At 37.8% G+C, this 19,961-nt stretch overlaps 4 protein-coding genes across 5 annotated transcripts; 2 read left to right on the forward strand and 2 right to left on the reverse strand.

Annotated features, from left to right (window-relative positions):
• Nucleotides 1-509: 509 nt before the first annotated feature.
• Nucleotides 510-5,410, forward strand: LOC134748155 (rap guanine nucleotide exchange factor 2). Of its 2 annotated transcripts, none has more exons than XM_063682863.1 (2): nucleotides 510-790; nucleotides 1,236-5,410. In XM_063682863.1, exon 2 carries the CDS (start codon nucleotides 1,272-1,274, stop codon nucleotides 4,812-4,814), a length of 3,543 nt encoding a protein of 1,180 aa, XP_063538933.1. In that variant the 5' UTR covers nucleotides 510-790; nucleotides 1,236-1,271; the 3' UTR covers nucleotides 4,815-5,410. The 2 variants fall into 2 exon arrangements, with proteins under 2 accessions (XP_063538933.1, XP_063538934.1); XM_063682864.1 differs by having other exon boundaries at nucleotides 1,239-5,410.
• A 58-nt stretch (nucleotides 5,411-5,468) lies between these two features.
• On the reverse strand, nucleotides 5,469-9,704 carry LOC134748156 (diphthine methyl ester synthase). Its single transcript, XM_063682865.1, has 6 exons — nucleotides 9,593-9,704; nucleotides 9,284-9,476; nucleotides 8,749-8,931; nucleotides 6,719-6,890; nucleotides 6,075-6,206; nucleotides 5,469-5,690 (listed from the first exon to the last, which is right to left on the reverse strand). The coding sequence occupies exons 2-6, from the start codon at nucleotides 9,416-9,418 to the stop codon at nucleotides 5,509-5,511; spliced, it is 804 nt and encodes a 267-aa protein (XP_063538935.1). The 5' UTR covers nucleotides 9,419-9,476; nucleotides 9,593-9,704; the 3' UTR covers nucleotides 5,469-5,508.
• Nucleotides 9,705-11,383: 1,679 nt separating this feature from the next.
• LOC134748475 (protein salvador homolog 1) lies at nucleotides 11,384-18,834 on the forward strand. The gene is made up of 10 exons (XM_063683276.1): nucleotides 11,384-11,575; nucleotides 11,710-11,878; nucleotides 12,706-12,784; nucleotides 12,889-12,996; nucleotides 13,420-13,558; nucleotides 14,675-14,785; nucleotides 15,341-15,512; nucleotides 15,748-15,884; nucleotides 17,235-17,367; nucleotides 18,586-18,834. The coding sequence occupies exons 1-10, from the start codon at nucleotides 11,491-11,493 to the stop codon at nucleotides 18,653-18,655; spliced, it is 1,203 nt and encodes a 400-aa protein (XP_063539346.1). The 5' UTR covers nucleotides 11,384-11,490; the 3' UTR covers nucleotides 18,656-18,834.
• On the reverse strand, nucleotides 18,817-19,671 carry LOC134748474 (uncharacterized). The gene is made up of 2 exons (XM_063683275.1): nucleotides 19,418-19,671; nucleotides 18,817-19,029 (listed from the first exon to the last, which is right to left on the reverse strand). Exons 1-2 carry the CDS (start codon nucleotides 19,629-19,631, stop codon nucleotides 18,875-18,877), a joined length of 369 nt encoding a protein of 122 aa, XP_063539345.1. The 5' UTR covers nucleotides 19,632-19,671; the 3' UTR covers nucleotides 18,817-18,874.
• Between the last annotated feature and the right edge of the window lie 290 nt (nucleotides 19,672-19,961).

Here is a 19,961-nt window from a genome sequence, read left to right on the forward strand (position 1 = left end):
ATGAAATAAGACTAGTTGATATGATATTACCTTTTCCGTTTTTAAGGTAGCGTTCCAGATAACACAACTTTGTGGCATTTTTGAGGCGTTTACAAGCAAAGCAATCAAAGCGTCTAAACCAAAATGTCGCTATTGCATTCTTACAACAGGCTGCATCATTTGGCTGAAAGGGACAAAAATATGCTTATCATATTGTACAGATTGTACTCATATATTACATATATAATATAAAAATATTTCACACTTAAATATAATATGGCTTGTTTTTATTTTTTATTTATACTAGTGTAGGCTGTCATGTTGTCTAAATTATAATCTAATTATTTTTACAAAAATGTAGGTATGCCTCATAATGTTTAAAAAAATGATAACAAAATATTATAGATAAATTGTACGGCATAATAAATATCCAAAATTCAAAAATTAAACCTACAATACACATTTTAATTTAATTTTATGGCAGTAGGCCAAATTACGTAATCGTACACCATAGACTAAATTGGTTGTCGTCAAACTCGTCATTGATGTTATTCCGCTTTGTGGACATTGGAATTAACTACGAAAGTTGCTTTCTATTTTAAAGAATTTGTCAGATTATCTTCATTTGAACGCAAAATTACTTCGAACATATAATTGATTGTGGTTCAGTGAAATAAACAGTTTTTGTGCAAAGTGCTGTGAGAGTGTTAAAATAATCTCCTTGGGTGGTGGTGAAAACTAATCAGTTAGAAAGCAACATGGAAGCACTGACAGTTCCGCCATGAATGCAAAATAAATAGAAATTGTGAAGGTATCGAATACGTTGATTACTTTACTGTTTATATGAACATGTATCTATTGTTTAAGTTTGAATTTAGAAACAATCAACAACGATTACATCAGTTTTACTGTGTGCTATCGGGACGCATTGCATAGATGAATGAATAGGACAGTGGTTGCATTAAAATCCAGTAGTGATAGTCGAAGTCATGAATATTGGACATTTTTTGTGCCTGTACTCTTTTTCAATTGAGATACAATCATACATTATGCAGCGTTGAATGGAAACGAAACATTTTTGCTCTTCAATTGAATACGCGCTATTTATATTATTATGACGATGAAAACTGGACAAGTGAATTACTACCAATTTACCAATTTCGTTATCACTTCCATGCGAAAAGTACATAAACTACAGTGCTCTATATACACATAGGACGTTTATAACACAGATTGTTGTATTTATTTTGTTTCAGAAGCTGGACTTCAGTAAGGACAGGCTAAACTTCACAATGTTGAGAGGTGGGCGTGGAGGCCGTCACAGTCCAGAGCTGTATCCCCACACACTAAAGTGTTCCAACGCGAGTGACACTAGCTCAGCATACAGTGGCAGTGACACAATGACCTCGGTGCACAGCTCACTCGACATGGACATGGAGGTGGACCTATCTGGGCTCCTCGAGTCCATTGTGGATTCCGATGAAGAAGAAGATCTGGAAGAGTCTATGGATAGTCTAACAGTCCGTGATGCTGTTCGGGAATGCCTTGAAAAAGATCCCAGTGAAAGATCTGAAGAAGATGTTGAGATTCTCTTGGAATTCACACAACACTTAAAAGCATTCACAAACATGACATTGACTGTACGTAGAGCACTATGTGCTGTAATGGTTTTTGCTGTTGTAGAGAAAGCTGAGACTATTGTGATGAATGATGGAGAAGAGCATGACTCATGGTCAGTTCTTATTAATGGTCATGTTGAAATACAACATCAAAATGGTGATATTGAGCATCTCAATGTTGGAGACAGTTTTGGGATGGCTGAAGCAACCATGGAAAAATTGTATCACAGAGGAGTAATGACCACAAAATGTGATGACTGCCAATTTGTCTGCATTACACAAACAGATTACTATCGAATTTTACATCAAGGAGAAGAAAATATAAGAAGGCATGAGGTTGATGGTGTGGTGGTGTTGGTGACAGAATACAGAGGGGCTGCAGGCGAATCAGGGCATCAACGAGGACATGTAGTCATTAGAGGCACACCTGAACATCTTATGCTACAGTTAATTGAGGACAATTCTAGTGATTCAACTTATGTTGAAGATTTCCTGTTGACTCATAGAACATTTATTGAAAGTCCTCTAGTAGTAGCCAAACAACTTCTTGCCTGGTTCTCAGAACCTTCAGTTCGTGACAAAGTGACACGGGTTGTCCTTCTTTGGGTAAATAATCATTTTACAGACTTTGAGACGGATCCAACAATGATGGATTTCTTAGAGCAATTTGAATCTGTTTTGGAGCAAGAAAAGATGGAAAGCCAATTAAGATTACTTAATATTGCATGTTCTGCTAAGGCTAGAACTAGGAGCGTAACACTATCGCGACCCTCGAGAGATGACCCTTTGAACTTCAGTATTCTTGGTGGATATGAGAGAGGCTATGGTATTTTTATCCTTAAGGTGGAGAAACATTCAAAAGCTGAAGAAGTTGGGCTTAAAAGAGGTGATGAGGTTATTGAAGTAAATGGCCAATCTTTTCGGCATGTTAGCAATGCAAAAGCTATGGAGATAATAACAGGATCAACACATCTAAGCATTACAGTAAAAAGTAATTTATTAGTATTTAAACAAATGCTTGTCATGCCCGATAATCCACCAAGACACAGAGGTACTGCTACCAATATGGTACGTTGTTGGCAAACTGATCCACGGGCGCGATTATCAACAGCAGAACTCCTGAGTGACGATCCAATCACATTAACACCTGTTTTTCCATCTCCAACCAAAAAGCCACAACAATTAAGCATAAAAAAGGAACCACAAAAGGGATTTATGACTCTTGGTCCCAAAAGAAGATTGCAAAAGGCTTTAATGAAAATCATTCTACCTAAAAACACAATTACTGATGGTTTGCACTCTGATGATAGTGTTCTTTCTAACTCTGAATCACTAAACAAGGCAAATAGTAGTACTTCATTTTATAATTCTCACAGTAACCCAGATTTAATATCAATTTGTTATGATGAGTATCAATTATCTGATCACCCTGAGCATGTTCTTAAAGTGTACAGAGCTGATCAGACATGCAAATATCTGTTAGTACACAAAGAGACCACAGCCAGAGAAGTTGTGATGCTGACTTTGCAGGAGTTTGGCATTACTGACCCTAGTTCCAATTTTTCTCTGTGTGAGGTGTCAGTTGCACAAGGTGGGATAATCAAACAGCATAGATTACCTGATCAGCTCCAAAACCTTGCAGAGCGTATTGGCCTTAGTTCTAGATATTATCTGAAAACAAATGGCATACATGAAACTTTAGTACCTGATGAGATGGCACCTGAACTCCTAAGGGAGAGTGTTGTCCACTTTCTGCAACTAAATGCTGTGGAAGTTGCAGTCCAATTAACGCTACAAGACTTCTGCATCTTCAGGCAGATAGAGAGTACGGAATATGTTGATGACTTATTTGAATTAAAGAGTAGGTATGGAATACCTATGTTGGCACAGTTTGCCGAACTGGTTAACAAAGAAATGTTTTGGGTAGTTACTGAGGTAGTCACAGAACAAAATCATGTACGGCGATCGAAAATCGTAAAGCAATTCATAAAGGTTGCAAGACATTGTAAAGAATGCAAAAATTTTAACTCGATGTTTGCAATAATATCAGGATTAGGCCACGGTGCCGTTTCTCGATTAAGGATGACTTGGGAAAAATTGCCAACAAAATATTTGAAACTGTTCAATGATCTACAAACACTTATGGACCCTTCAAGGAACATGTCTAAGTACAGACAGTTAGTTACCACCGAGCAAGGCAGGTCGCCTGTTATTCCATTTTATCCTGTGGTTAAAAAAGATCTTACTTTTATCCACCTGGGGAATGACACCAAAGTGGAGGGAATGGTTAACTTCGAAAAGTTAAGAATGATATCTAAAGAGGTCAGAACCCTGACAAACATGTGTAGTTCCCCATACGACTTATTGACTTTGCTAGAGCTGGGCAAACAGCCTCCGTCAAATGCCATGGTGTCATTAAATCAGCTCACAACCGGCGTTCAACAAGGTCAAGTGACCGTCAAGAGAAGGAAAAAGTCTTCTAACGTACCCAACCCTAAGAAAATGTTCGAGGAAGCACAAATGGTTCGTCGCGTGAAAGCGTATCTTAACCGCATGCATGTGGAAACGGACGAGGAACGACTTCACGCATTGTCTCTAGAATGCGAGGGAGCCGGGCCGGCTCCCGCTCTGCCGCGTCGCAGACACCCCTCACCTTCCCTGTCCACGACGAGCAGCGCATCATCGGCGAGCGAGAGTAAAAAGAGTTTCGCCGGCAACAAATTCGGCGCAGCCTCTCCCCAGGCCGTGAGGAAGCTCCTAGCTCTCTCGGAGCCGGCCAAGACCCGGCCGCACCAGCCGCGCCCGCCGCCCGGCCCCTCGCCCTGCTCGCACCGGCGCGACGGCCCCGGGGCCGGCATGTGCTGCCCGCGCACGGCGCACGAGCGCTCGCATTCCGACACGCCCACGCCGCTGCCGGTGGACCTGTCGGCGGAGAGCAGCAGCGTCACGTCGCTGGTGAACCTGCCGCTGCGCAAGACGGGCTCGGCGACGTCGAGCGACAGCGGGCACGGCTCGTGTTCGGCCACGGGCTGCGCGCCGCTGCGGCCGGTGCCGCCGCCGCGCATGCCGCAGGCGCCGTTCACGTTGGCGGCGCACGTGGCGCGCCTGGAGCGCCTGAGCCGCGCGCACTCGCACGAGGGCGTCACAAGACCGTTCGACTACTACCACGACGCGCCAGACGACGACGACGACGATCAACAGGTTTCCGCCGTTTGAAATTTCAATACTCTACATTGATGTCTATTTATATAGTTCACTATTTTGTAATCTCACTCTACAAATAGTAAGCACGACTCATATAAATTTGTCTTATATTATTAAAATATTGTATGTACCCCGACGACTAAGTCTAAAGACTGTATAATTATAATTTAATGAAACTCCTAGTGTTATATAGTATAAATTCCATATAATAAATATAAGCCATGCCTCTTTACCTATTAATTATAAATGTGACCCACCATTTTTCAGTTTTATTGTCTAGAGATATTTGATATATACCGATTGACAGGTGTATCATTGTGTATGGTATCTCCACATTCCGTTATTTGTATATTCTTATAATTATTATTCTCAATATTTATAATTGTGAAACTTAGACCAAATAATAATTAATGTACCTTTTAACGTGTATGATCCAGAATTATTTTAATGATTTTTTAAATAATTTTGTTATAAGTTGTGGTAGCTTCGAGGACCAATAATGAGTTTGAATAATGTTATTTCTTGTATTAGCAGCTCCAATTCTGTTTATATCTTGAATTTTATCATACAATTGTAAATAACAAAAAATATATTAATTACCTACTTCACTACAATGTTTCTTATATAAATTATAGACATTCGTACATATCACTTAAATCACAAGTCTTGCCATTACCAATGGTTTTATTTCATTTTATAACAAGATTCATCTGAATTGCGTGAGATAATCGACCTCGACTGGGTGTAGGTTAGGGGCCGGGATCACGAGGCTGTGCAGCGGTGGCCCCAGGTCGAACTCTTGCATCTCTTCCAAAGTTTTCACAGCTATCTTTTGGTCTGGGTTGCCTACTCTCGACAACCCCACCACTGTGCTCTGTTTGCTTAGTTCTGAAAATGATTTGCAATGATTATTTTATTAGCATACACCATGGGTATTCTGTATCACCTCAATAGATTTAAGCTAGGGGTAGGTAGCCCAATTCAATTGATAGAAGTGTTTTAATAAAAGGTAATTCCAGCTTAGTATGCAATATTTACTGATATGAATTTGAGAAAGCAAACTAATATTTATAATAATTATTACATAATAAGATATGAATCGGATAGTAACTTATGCTTCATAATGAGGAAAAAGTAAGTTAAAATTACGATGAAAAAATATAACGAAACAGCACAATAGTGACGTCATAGTTAAACAGTACATATGTATTTAGTGATCATTGTTCAACTGGATGACAATGTACATAAATATACGCATTCTTGACAACTAACCTGTGTCGGATTTGTTTTCTATTATTTGAACCAGTTGTGAAGTTGCTTCTTTGACACTCATAAACTTGGGATCCATATATTGACGGATTTTTTTAGTTAACGACTCCTCAGTTGGCTCCTTCACTTTTATATCTGAAATAAGATCAAAAGATGAACATCACTGTTAACTTTCTAAGGCCCACTTGCACCATCCTACTAACCCGGGGTTAAGCGGTTAAACCGTTAACCTAGTGTCAAATTGTATTGGTAACCATGGTAACTCCAAGTTTAACCGGTTAACTTTGGGTTAGTGGGATGGTGCAAAGGCCCGCAAAGGTCTGCAACAAACGCCTTAGGTCGCGTCCGGCGTGACGGTGTACGCGACGTACGAATGCTTACTATGGAAATGCACCATAGTGGTCTCTCTCACACGCCAGACGCGGCGCACGGCGTTGCAGACCAGGGCCATACGCGTGGGTCACGAGATTCACGCTCCGCTTCCATAGTTTGTTGTCGGCCGACAACAACTCGTGGCGCAAAATACTGGTTCTCTGTGCTGGTTCTACAGAACTACTACTATAGAGAAGAGTAAGGTATAACCTAGTAACAATAGTTCAATGAACTTAGGCCTTATTGTCATTGTAATAAGACCAAGTTTTCCCTACCTAAAAGGCAAAGTGTATGCAAGTTTCTAGAGAAGTTTGCTTCTATTTTCTCGAAGAAGCTGTCTGGCTTCCAATTCTCTGTCCAGTATGGGATAGAAACTGTTTCCCCAAAGTTGTATAGTTGCAGTCCACAACAACTGACGGCGTTCATAATAGACGCATTGTGAACAATCTGGAAAAAATAATGAAAATAAGTTTTTGGCATTATGGTACAAGCTTTTATCGCTGACTACTTTTCTTTCCACAGGCAACTAATACTCATCGAGACAATTCTAATAACTCCAAACACAATTAAGTTGTTTTATAACAGAGTTCCCATACCCACCTGTCTCCAATGTCTCCATCATCAGATTAGCTCCATGTCATCATATATTGCATTGACATCCGATTTACTGCAAAATTTCAGCTCGATCGGAAATCGGGTCAAATTTAGCTTCCAAGACTTAACCAACACTAACATACTTACAGGGCAAGTTAAATAAAAAGTATACTCGTGTTTGACGACAATAAGTAGTTATTCATAGCGTTGGTGGCCTGGCTGTAAGGTGACTTTCAAGCTAAAGGTCGCGGATTCGAACCCCGGCTACGACCAATTAGTTACTTGAAAGTGAAACTTCTGTACGAAAATCATTTGATATTTACTACTCGTTTTTCGGTGAAGAAAAACTTCTAGATCATGAGGAAACCTTATTATTACTATAGAGAAGCCACTTATACGTTTTGTACACATAATTAATATCATAATTAATTATGTATAGAGAAGCCATACCAAACAATGAAATTGTCGCAATCACAACCTGTAAAACGCGACCAAAACGTCGTCCTTACGCGTTTAGGTCGCGGGATTCACGCTCCGCTTCTATGGTTTGATTGATGTCAAAACAACATCAACTCGTTGCGCAAAATACTGGTTCTCTGTGCTGGTTCTATATGTTAGTAATAATAGTTCAATGATTCTTATCGTAGGATTTGTTGGTTGGTGAAAATTTAAGTGTTAAAACTGAAAATCCACTCCCAGTAAGTGGGAGTGGGTTTTCACTCCCACTTACTGGGAGTGGGTTTTGTAGGCTGAGAGCTCCAGAAAAAGTATTATTTTGTGAGCAAAAAATTCCATCTATTAGTTTGCTTGCTGTAGCCAAAATAGGTGCTTTGCTACACCTACTGTCCCTATTCACTAGATACGGTGGTAGCTGTTCATCGGGGGAACACCCAAATATTCCGAAATATGTTTTCCCGATTTTTATAACCACCATTTTCATAATCCCGATTTTTTAACGTCGGAAATATCAAAATTACGACTTAAATTTTTTCCCAATTCTTAAATTCCGAAAAATCGGAATCCGAACCGATCGGAAAATTCGGAAATTACTTTATTTCGGTATTAAAAAATTCGGTCTTTTGTACAGGTCGGAAAACTGAAATTAGTGATATTAAAATGAAGACGTTTTAGTAATTCGGTATTCAGAAATTCGGTCTTTTGTACAGGTCAGAAAAATTAAATTCGTAATATTCAAATGAACTCACGTTTTAGTAATTATTACGGGTGCCTGTCTTGCCACATCATGTTAAATTCGGCATAAAAATTCGGCAGAACAGCGAACCCCAAGATAACGAACTGTTGCCAGAAAAGTGGGTTACGTTAGGTTAAGAGCCATTATGAGGGTGGCATTTGTTAAAAAACCCTCAATAAACAAATAAAGATATAAAAAAACCTACTTACTAATAGAAACAACTCTACACATGCCTATAGAAAGTATAGAGTAAAGTAACACTGCAACGGAGCTCCACAACAAATGTTAGAGTATGTTGCCTATGTTATGTGGTATGCTTAGGGCACCAAAATCTCACAAATCAATGAAGTTTAATAGATGGCCCAGGAGAGAGGAACACCATGGTCAAAAGTACTTCAGGGCATGGTCTTAATTTGGCACTGGTGGTTTCTAAATTAATTAAATTAGAAAAAAAGGCTTAAGACAGTCACTGCATGCAACAAACTCATAGTATTAAAAGCACTAAACCTTTTGGATTACCTGTGTTTCCACTCCAAGCTCTTTGGCACGCAGCAGCATATCCATATGTGTAGTTGCTCCCAACGGGTCTCCAACAACTAGTAGCGCTATGTGTTGGTCCTTTGCTTCTTTTAGTATTTCATCAATACTACTTTCACAGAGCTCGCGATCAGCCAATACCAATGGACGTCCATAGAATTTTTCCTAAAAATAATTTAATTTTTACATTTGAAAACTTATATAAAGTTTTTCAGTGAATATAAATAAAGCCATAGGTAAACATAAAACAATGTATTATTCTGATATTACCATTGAACTATTATTACTAACGTATAGAACCGGCACAGTGAACCATGAGATGTGATGTGATGATTTTGCGCCATGAGTTACTGCCGATTTGGCATCAAAAAATAGAAGCGGAGCGTGAATCTCGCGACCTAAACGCGTAAGCGCCATGATTTTACGACGTTTTGATCACGTGGTACAGGTTATGATTGCGACAATTTCATTGTTTGGTATGTCATCTCTATAGTAATAATTACTTAATGGCTATTACCAGTTCCTCATGTCCTACTGTCAATATAGACGTGTAGGATTCCAGTAGGACTTTATCACATTTTTTCACTAACTCCAAACCTCTCACGGTTATATCTTTAACGTCGCCGAGACCCAAGCCAATTAAGTAGAACATTTCAATGAATTATAATTGTATAAATGAAACAAATTAAACTTCTCCAGCCGTTAAACTTCTGTAAAACAAGATTCATGTTACGACCAGTCTTGCTAAAGAAAACACAATACTAGCTCTAATCATCAATTAAAATAAATCAAGTAATATTTTACTAAAGCCTTTTATTTCACTCACAATATCCTAGTAATTAAATCCAAAAGTGTAGGAACTAGGAAGATTTAAAAAAAAGGTTAGTATTATTAACTTGCCCGCGACTACCAGAACTTTTATTTGACATTTGACGTTTTCATAATTTGAACGCATTCGCACGTGTATAGAATCGCTTCTTTATAATCGATATATAGTTTGTCAAAGGACTGACCTGTTTCAAACATAGCCAGAGAGAATCAAACTATCTTTGTCTTACACAAGTACTAGCACCCAAAAGAAAAGGATGAGTATAGTTATTTTTGTTCTTATTTACTGACAATTTAGTTGGACCAACTATAGTTTTTTTCATAATTCATAATTCTTTATTGCAAACATGGTACAGTATAGATGTAAATTATAATATACAATGTCTCACATGGACCCTGTAAGGGCACAGCATATCAATAGCTTACTCATAACATTTTATTATTATATTTTTTATTGTATTGTTTTGTATCATAGACCTAGCATTACATAGACCAGCTATACGCGTGCGCCCGTAAGGGATAGACATAGATGACGTCATAAACGTGGGGATACCATATTGGTAAAAATTACCCCAATATTTGATATCACGTTGGGGCGATTACCCTGGAGGCAAAGTTAGCTTGTTTAACGGTATTAAAAAATTGTTAAATAAAATGTCAATGGGCCGTTCTTTTTAGGCGTATAAACAATGAAATACCTCCTATAATTCGCGCAGGTGGTACAAAACTAAACATGTTTAGTAAATAAAACGTAAAATAAAATGTATTATGGGTTTTAATTTAAAGAAATCACAAATCGCAATCAGACCAATTAATGTACACCACATTTAATCTTCACAACATTTGTTTATTTATTTTTTGGAATTAGAAGTACGAAAAAACTTCGAGGTCAAAATTACCCATAAAATTATGATATTTTCATCTGGTATCCCTAACATGATTGTTATGCAGCTAAATTAAGAAGAAGTTTATAAATGGCTGACCTCAGACTCTTACCTACCTACGTAATTTGGGCGGATAATTTTACAAATAATGTTTTGTTAATTTGCGTAAATAATTGTGATATTTTTATTGAAATCGTTTGATTCTACATTGCTTTGAGTGTAACGTAATTTTACGATGTTATTCTCACATATTGCGTTAAGAGGAAGGTGTAAAATACCGTACTTACGTGTGCAAGGTTATGATCTCATATTTTTGCTCAGAGCGGCTATTACAGCCGATTACAGAACAATTCACCAGTATTTTATCAAAGTTCAAGCATTCAAAACGCTGACCATCACTATATTTCATAAGAGAAAGCACAATTTCATACAAAACAACGATAATTAAACAAGCAACGAACAAACATGACATGTCACGTACTTATTTGTTTGCCACAACCTCGGTTGTGGCAGCGGTGGAAAAGTGAAACTATGACAAGGACAAACAATAACAGCGCTTTCTCTGCTACTCCTACTGAAAGATACATAAGACTATCCCGTTCGGTCATTTTCCCCCACTCCTCGTGACCGATCCAGTTATACTAGATTCATGTTTTGTATCTACATGAATGTCACAACATCAATGGGGTTGGCCCAAGCGCCATCTCTGCAAACCTTTGACAGTTGCCAACCCCATTAGGATATCCGTTCTGGGTAAGTGTCATTTCACACTGATGTTGGTATACTGGCATTTTATTTTATTTCTTCTATATCTGAATTCTGAATTAACTGCATACTTCCTTACAAGATTTGTTTATCTGTAACAATCTGTATTTTATTTTGTCAATTATGATTTTCTGTTCTGTTTATATTCACCCAATATTCACCTATAATTTTCATGAAAGTCTGTGATATGTCTGTTTCTTAATTATTTATAAAAATAAGATTAATTTTTAAGTTATACATATCCAGTATGATATCCAGAAAAGGCCAAAAAACAGTAAATGAAGGCGTTGTTGGGAAATACATCAAGAAGGATACACCGCCAGATTTACCAAGTAAGTTTTAGTTAGATCATCTTTTGTTTCTAGTGAAATAAATAATTTTGTTAGGTATGTATTAACAACAATTTTATTATTTTTTGTATTTTGACTGATGCTGAGAGTAACTAATTGCGAATGCATTGTTTTAGTTATAAATGTGTGGACTACGGGTCACAATAGGCGCCCGCGCAGCCAGCCGTTTGGGGCGAGCGATGGAGTATCCAGCAGTCACGAAAACAAATTTGGCAAGTCGCAGACCATGAGCGGTCACGCAGGCAAATATACGCCTAGCGAGTCAGTGCCAAATTTAGCACACAGGTAGGAAATAGGCAATTAACATCAAAACTTGTTAATTAACAACAATAAATTTGTCTTACAATATTTTACTTAGTTAACAAAGTAGGACTCTCTATCCCTATCTTCAATGAGAGGGACTGCCCAGCAATGGGGCATTTACATGATATTCATAGTTATTACAAATTCTAAAGACTTGAATATGTAGTTTTGTTTCTGTTGCATACTCAGTAGAGTTAGACCAATGTAAGTCTGCAACGATTTTGATAGCACACGCAGTGTAAGTGTTATTTAGATGTCATAATTTCATAGAAGCTTGACATTCAGACTTTTCTTGGTCTAACTCTAGCTTAAACATCTTGCTGGATTTTTTCTTTTTAAAACGTATAGGTAATAATACCTAATCTCAGTAGATCTCTTTACTCTTAACATAGTGATATATTCTTTTTGTTTACTCTTTTCTTAACTGTTGATTAATATGTATTGCATATAAAAAAATCTAAACCAAACATTTATTTAGCAATCATACATAATCAAGTTGACAACAACATACAAACAATCTTATCATCAATAATTACTAGTTATATCATAAGCATATGTGTGCTAACTCAGGGCACAAATACTAAAGTGATGTTTATTATTAAAGTAATTGAAAATCTGGTTCAATATCATGTGTAATATCAAGCCTCTTAAGGTAATCAACTTTAATAATAAACATCACTAGTGTTTGTGCCCAGAGTTAGCACACATATGATCATAAGGCAGATTGTTTGTTACCTAGTGATGTGAGCAGTCTCTAATAAAAATAAAAATACATGGTAATAAATATATAATTATGATGATCATTTCAGATTTGCTAGTTTGTCCACCAGCGACTCCGCCAGCTCTTCAAGTAATTACAATTCCCAGTGCTTCTTAGATTCTAATTTGGTAATTAAAATGATTTTATAGCTTCTTTTGTTTATGTTCACTATTTGTTTTGATGTGTTTTGTTCATTTTGTGCAGTTCAGCTTAGACTTGTACTTGTTTGTAGGCTTCCCATTCCATGCTTAATGAAATAGATGACTCATTCAGTAGACAGACCAGCCACAGATACTATAGGCATCAGCAAGAGGACCCCATATACCAAAACCAGCAGCAGGTAATTTAACATTTGATTTTAATCATGTACCTTCTTACATCTGTGTATAAAAGTTGTCAGTGCATTTGAATTCATAGTTTTTATTAAAGATTCAACAGATAACCATTCGCCTTAATATTGAGAGTAAATATCTGACATAACTTCTGATTATTCTAATAATACATCAGCTTATATGTATAAATATGAAAACACCAAAAAATACAGCTGTTTTTTGGCAATTATTACAGATCATGCCAAAACAGCGATACTGTATATTGACAGATACAGTATCAGGTAAGCCAAGTAATAATCCCAATTCGCATTATTTTGCCAACTAGATAGTGCAGATACTAATAGAAAGTGGATGGATGATATCTTATCTGTTGGATCTCTAGTAGATAATTCCAGGTAGTTTATTTAACATATATTGTTTTTATTGGGCAGGTACAGCAGCAAAAGCAGCAGCAGTATGGGTCGCGCGAGTCCAGCATACCGCGGCTGTCATCTAACCTCAGCCTCACCCCGCGCCTGCACCCCCCGCACCCGCCGTCGCCGCACTCCATCCTTCACACTTGTACCGACTGTAAGTATGAAGACAGGCAGGTCAGCAGCAGCAGTATGGGTCTCGCGAGTCCAAGCATACCGCGGCTGTCACCTAACCTCAGCCTCACCCCGCACCTGCACCCCCCGCACCCGCCGTCGCCGCACTCCATCCTTCACACTTGTACCGACTGTAAGTATGAAGACAGGCAGGTCAGCAGCAGCAGTATGGGTACCGCGGCTGTCACCTAACCTCAGCCTCACCCCGCGCCTGCACCCCCCGCACCCGCCGTCGCCGCACTCCATCCTTCACACTTGTACCGACTGTAAGTATGAAGACAGGCAGGTCAGCAGCAGCAGTATGGGTCTCGCGAGTCCAGCATACCGCGGCTGTCACCTAACCTCAGCCTCACCCCGCGCCTGCACCCCCCGCACCCGCCGTCGCCGCACTCCATCCTTCACACTTGTACCGACTGTAAGTATGAAGACAGGCAGGTCAGCAGCAGCAGTATGGGTCTCGCAAATCCAGCATACCGCGGCTGTCATCTAACCTCCATACTTTACATTTGTGCTGACTGGAAGTATGAAGACATAGGCACAGAATAAATAATAGTACTTGGTACAGAAGGGCCACTCTCTAACAAAACGCGTCTATTACGACAGATATGACCGCTAGGTGGCACAAGCGCGAGCGCGAGCAGGCGTCCGTTCCGTAGCGGTGCGCGGCAACTACTATGTCTAGACACCAAAATTGGTGTAGGCCGCATGTACTTGTAACGACGCGACGAAATCGCAGAGTGAGCCACGCCTGACATAGGCCGGGATATCCATAGCAAGGACCCACTATAAAAAAAAAAGGGTTGGTTGAAAAAAGAAGACAAACTTCAGACTAACATTTTACCATAATTTTACAAAGGCGGTCACAAATATAAGAAAATATATCCGGAGTATAATTTTGTAGAGCGCAAATATGACGTTATAGTTTAAAAAGATAAGCTTTTTATGCTCTAGTCTAGGTGCAATAAATCACTCTAGTCTCATAGTATTTAACAATACCAGTAGCAGTAATAAAACTTTGCCTCTCAAATGACTACAATATTTAAAAGGAAGTTAATGCATTGGAAACAGGCTGACTAATGGTGATTCATTGTTATTGCAGCATACACTGTGGGAAGCCAATCGTCACCTATTTACTCCAATTACGTGAACACGTCCGTGCTTCCATACAACAATAAAGCTCATGGAAGCAGCATTATTACTACTACACCAGGTACCTATTAATAAATTATAGTTTTTTGTTTTCTTTACCTTATATTCTTCTTGTTAATGGGTTTATAATTATAACCATGTTGTATAGTCACAAATCTGGTACCTAAAGAAGTCTTATTAGAGTCAAGTCGTTTGTTTCTTTGAACAAGCATACTTCAGTAATAGGCCTAGCACAGCACAGGAGCCGCGCGACAGTATCTCGCCCGCGAGATAGACTACCGGTTTTATTCTAACTGTATTAATTAGAGAGGGACGGGAAGTCTATCTCACGGGCGAGATACTGTCGGGCCGCTCCTGTGCTAGGCCTATTACTGAAGCATGCTTGTTGAAACAAACGACTTGACTAATAAGACTGGTCTTATTAGAGTCAAAGAAATTTGCACTTTCTACACAGGAACTATTTATTTCCCTTAATTATATTTAAATGGCAGCGAAAAAAGTTTACATGCAGTAGTTAGCGCGTGGGACTACCGCATTGAAGGTTGAGATTCCTTTAACTAGTAAAACACGCCCCAGTCTTTTTGATTGGAATTCGTATATATTTGATTGTAAATAGGTACAGAAGAGGAGCTGCCACTTCCGCCGGGCTGGTCGGCGGACCGCACGCTGCGCGGACGTCGCTACTACATGGACCACAACACTCAAACTACCCACTGGACGCACCCGCTTGAAAGTGTGCCTCAGCCGTGGCAGAAAGTGTCCACTCATCACGGCGTCTATTATTTCAAGTGAGTTAGGACTATATCTATAACACCCATTACACCCTGACCACACACTAGGGCAAAACATGGAAAGCGTGTCCTAACCACTCTGACTGAAAAAATAATCAAGGTTCTTTGGTCTAATTTCAATGGCCCACCACTAAAGCTGACAAATATTTACTTTCTTTAAAGAAAGGCACTTTCTAAAATAAAATACAAGATGCGTTTCAGAATATGACAAATGAATATTTTTCTGTTACAGTGAAATTACTCACCAGCGAACGTATGCACACCCTTGCTTAGTTGGGGGATGTTATTTAGTAAGCCCGTATGTGCCGACGTTGGTGCCGCCTTATTTGCTAGAAGAGATTCCGCATTGGCTTATTGTCTATTCAAAAGGTTTAATTTTCATATTTATTTAAATAAAAATTATATTATAGGACATGTAATATGGCAATCTATGGACTAAGTCCTATACAATAGAAGTAGACTGATAAAAGCTCTTACTGGAATTGGTAATAAATATAAACATGGATATCAGTACTATCAGATCCGTACATATCAACAAGGTTAAATTTTATACTAACACAACACTATATGGGATCTGTGCCTGAAATAAATATTTTCAATTTCAATAAATTGGTTGTCAAATTATTATAATTTGCTGGTAATTTGACAATGTGTAAAGTATCCCAACTAGTGTTGTTAAAAGACTAGTCTTTAAGACTTTTGAACCTTAACGACTCGCGAACCTTTTAAGGCTCAAGCTTTGAAAGCTAGAGCGTTAAAGGTTTGCTCACAAAGCGGTTTAGAACCTTAACGACTCAAACTTTTTAGACTTGTCAAAATGAAGTCTTTAAGACTCGGGCCTCATAGGGAACTCTAGCTTTTTAACTTAAGCTCAGCCCCCGAACCTTAAAAGCTTGTGTCAAGCTTAGAGCTCATATGTTGAGCTCTCTTTGCAGAAATTATTTTTGTGTAGAGAATTTACGAATATTGTAATATACCTATCTATATCGGAATAGTAATTTAACATCAGTTAACGCATTTACTGCCTGCAGCTTATACAGGGTGGACCATTTAGAACCGTGATTCCGTTGCGCATGTACATCCAGATACATTTTTTATGAAACTATATTTAAAAAAATTCCCGTTCCGTTCCGTCCTATATGAGTGAGTCATAAGAAATAAAAATAAAAGTATTTAAAAAAACAGACAGACAGACAGACATGGCGAAATTATAAGGGTTCCTAGTTGACTATACGGAACTCTAAAAACGCGATAAGTCATAATTATCTTTTTCTGTTTTTCCCTATTTCACAAAAACGTATTAAATTTCACCCTACCCTATAGCATAGGTCGATCTTATTTGTTAAAAGCTTTTACTTTTTGCTCCAAACCTTTACTGCTAAAAACCTTACAGACTTAAACCTTCAAAGCTTAGGAGGCTTTAAAGCTTGAGGCCAAAAGACTCGAGGTTTCTTTGCTCGTAAGCAGCAACACGAACTCTTAGTTCGAGTCGTTAAGGTTCCGAGGCTTTAAGGTTCGAGGCTTCAAGGCTCAGCAGTCGCGACTCAAGTCTTGTAGTTTACGCCTCAAAGCTTAAATCCACAACACTAATCCCAACCAGTCTTGAGTGTAATAGTATCCCAGTCCCAGATAATAATAAAAGTTCTTTGCATTAGTTTATTCTAAAATTCTAATGCTTTAAAGTGCACAGTACTAGTAGTAACAAAAATAATGTTACAGCTGACCCAGAAATGGACCACAAGTTACGTTGGAACATGTTCCGGTTGAGTGAGTTGGACTGCTACTCAGATATGCTGACGCGCTTGTATAAGCAAGAGCTGCAGCTCATTGTTATGAAATATGAACATTACAGGCAAGTAAATTTTAACCATTTTTCGTAAATATCTTAAACTGTAACAAATTTTTAAGACAATCCTTAAAATAATATTGAGTTTATCCCACTAGTTACCACCAGGTTGTTACCAGTGGTAACAACTGAGAATTTTTTAGCCTTCCACTGAGAACAAGTCAGAAAAAAATTGTTACCACCAAAGTAAGTTGGTGATAACTACTGGGAATTATTTTTCTCAGTAGTTACCACTAAAATATTGTAATGTTCAATACTGATAAAAATACCTAGAGATAAAATGGAAAGGGAATGTTTTACGTCTACAGGTGATTCAGTAATCTGTGTGTAAAAATTAAAAAATTGTTTGCTGTTCAAGGCTATATTGTTAAACGGATTAGTGTAGAAGTATTGTGCTCATAATTATGTGTACGAAAAAACTTATAAATTTTATTGTTCAGTGTTAGAACAGTTTACCGAATCGGATGTAAATAACCCACTCTTTAAGTAGGTATTTTTGTCAGTATTTAACATTAAAATATTTAGGTGGTAACAATAACAACTGAGAATAAAAATTCTCCACCACCACCATTGTTACTATTTACTAATACTGGGAATTATTCTTCTCAGTTGTTACCACTGGCAAACTGGTAACTAGTGGGAATAACCTACAGTATCAAACAAAAATTGCTTCCTAGCATTTTCAGAAGTATATGGAAGTATGAAACAAGTAGGATTACATAAACAAAGTACAAGTAGACGGTCCACAGGGCCTTCGTTGGATCAGATTATTAAAGAATTAGCAACCCACCCCGGCTTTGCACGGGTAGTTCGACTAATTTACACAAAACCTTTACAAATTATACATATAAACCTTCCTCTTGAATCACTTGTCTATTAAAAAAACCGCACCAAAATCCGTTGCCTAGTTTTAAAGATCTAAGCATACATATGGGCAGACGTACATACAGAGTGGAAAACGACTTTGTTTTATACTATGTAGTTATTCCCAGTTGTTACCACTAGTAACAACTGGGAATTCTTTGATTGTGTGATCTAGGTATTTTTGTCAGTATTAAACCCTTTGACCGCCAAAAATGTCAACTAAAGCGCGCGGCTACTACCCAATATCAAAACTAAATTACTAATGTTAGATGTACCAGAGAAAAAGCAATTAGACTTTTTAAAAGTCATCTGTGTTGTGCTGTGAAACATGGACCTAAATGTTTTCATTGTATGTTCCAGGTCTGCCCTGTTACAAGAAATTGAAAGGAGACGGCATGCTATAGCATGCCATGCACATTCAAATTGTTAATATTATAGACTTATCAAATTAATAATCTTTTGCCTTGTTGATCTGTGATCCAAAATGATGTATCTTTTTTGTCAATTTATCGGCTTTTAGCTGATGCTTCAAGTGAAAATAAATTTATTCTATTTTGAAATACACTAACTAAAGCCTTAAGAATAAAACTATTTATAATTAATAATAAACTATTTTATTTACATTATTTTTTAATATCAATTAACATTTCTATTCTGCTAACAGTTCCGATCCAGTAGAATTTTCCGGTGTTTTTGTTCTCACTTCTTCTCCCTCCACTATGTCATACTCATCTACTTTTTTAAACCCTGCCACTCTATATACTTTAGCATTTTTTATTCCAAGTGTGTTAGCCCATGCTCTCCCTGAAAAATACATAAAACAAATTGCTGTAAACAAAATATGTTACACTAGTCAATTAATATTTTTTTAATACCCCGGATAAAGGTTGCCCATGCATCTGAAAAACATATCTGCATATGCCCCTTGACCACACATGCAGCCATAATGTTGCAGTTATAATATTTAAGTTTATTGACAGCTATTAAAGTTAAAATTTAAACAAATAATTTTATATGACGTACATTAAACGGTTAACTGCTGCTGTTAATCTTGCCAAGAAGTGAGATTAACTCTGTGAACTCTGTCCCTCAGTTACCACTGAATAAAATTAGATGAAATTTGGTATAGATAGATGTCCTGTGGATTACAGAGATAGTTTTATAATAGAAACCATCATTCAGAAAGTTTTACCTGGGGGCATGTTATGTTCTTCGTCTGATTTAAGACCATAGTAATGGGCCCAGTCCGTTTTTCCTTGTACCATACAGTACATCACTATACCAAGTGCATTCCATGCCAGCAGACCGTAAGCTATACTGAAACGCCGCTTCCATAGAAAGGCTTGATCGACAGGGATAGGATTGGTCTTCTTACGAACCCACCTATGCCACCACTTGTAAATCATTTTATTTTTGGCGAGTTTCTGTTTAGTTATTGTTTTCACAGGTTATATAACATAACTGAGGTAGAAATGAAACTTGGAGGTTAATGCCAATAAGTGGCTAGTTATTGCAAGTAATAGAATTATTTTATAAATTATAATACTAATTTAACATTGTACAATAATGAATTCTTTTATTATTTTGATAAGTTTTGACAGCTATCATTTAAGGTTATATTCACAGATAATAAATAGACTGAGTATGAGTATTGATGAGTAGTCGACAAGAAAATGGAATTAAAAACCGGTTGGCCAACAAGAGCATTTTTTCGTAGGAAACAAACTTCGTGTTTT

Source organism: Cydia strobilella, chromosome 16 (genome assembly GCF_947568885.1).
Source record: "Cydia strobilella chromosome 16, ilCydStro3.1, whole genome shotgun sequence".
Classification (NCBI taxonomy): domain Eukaryota; kingdom Metazoa; phylum Arthropoda; class Insecta; order Lepidoptera; family Tortricidae; genus Cydia; species Cydia strobilella.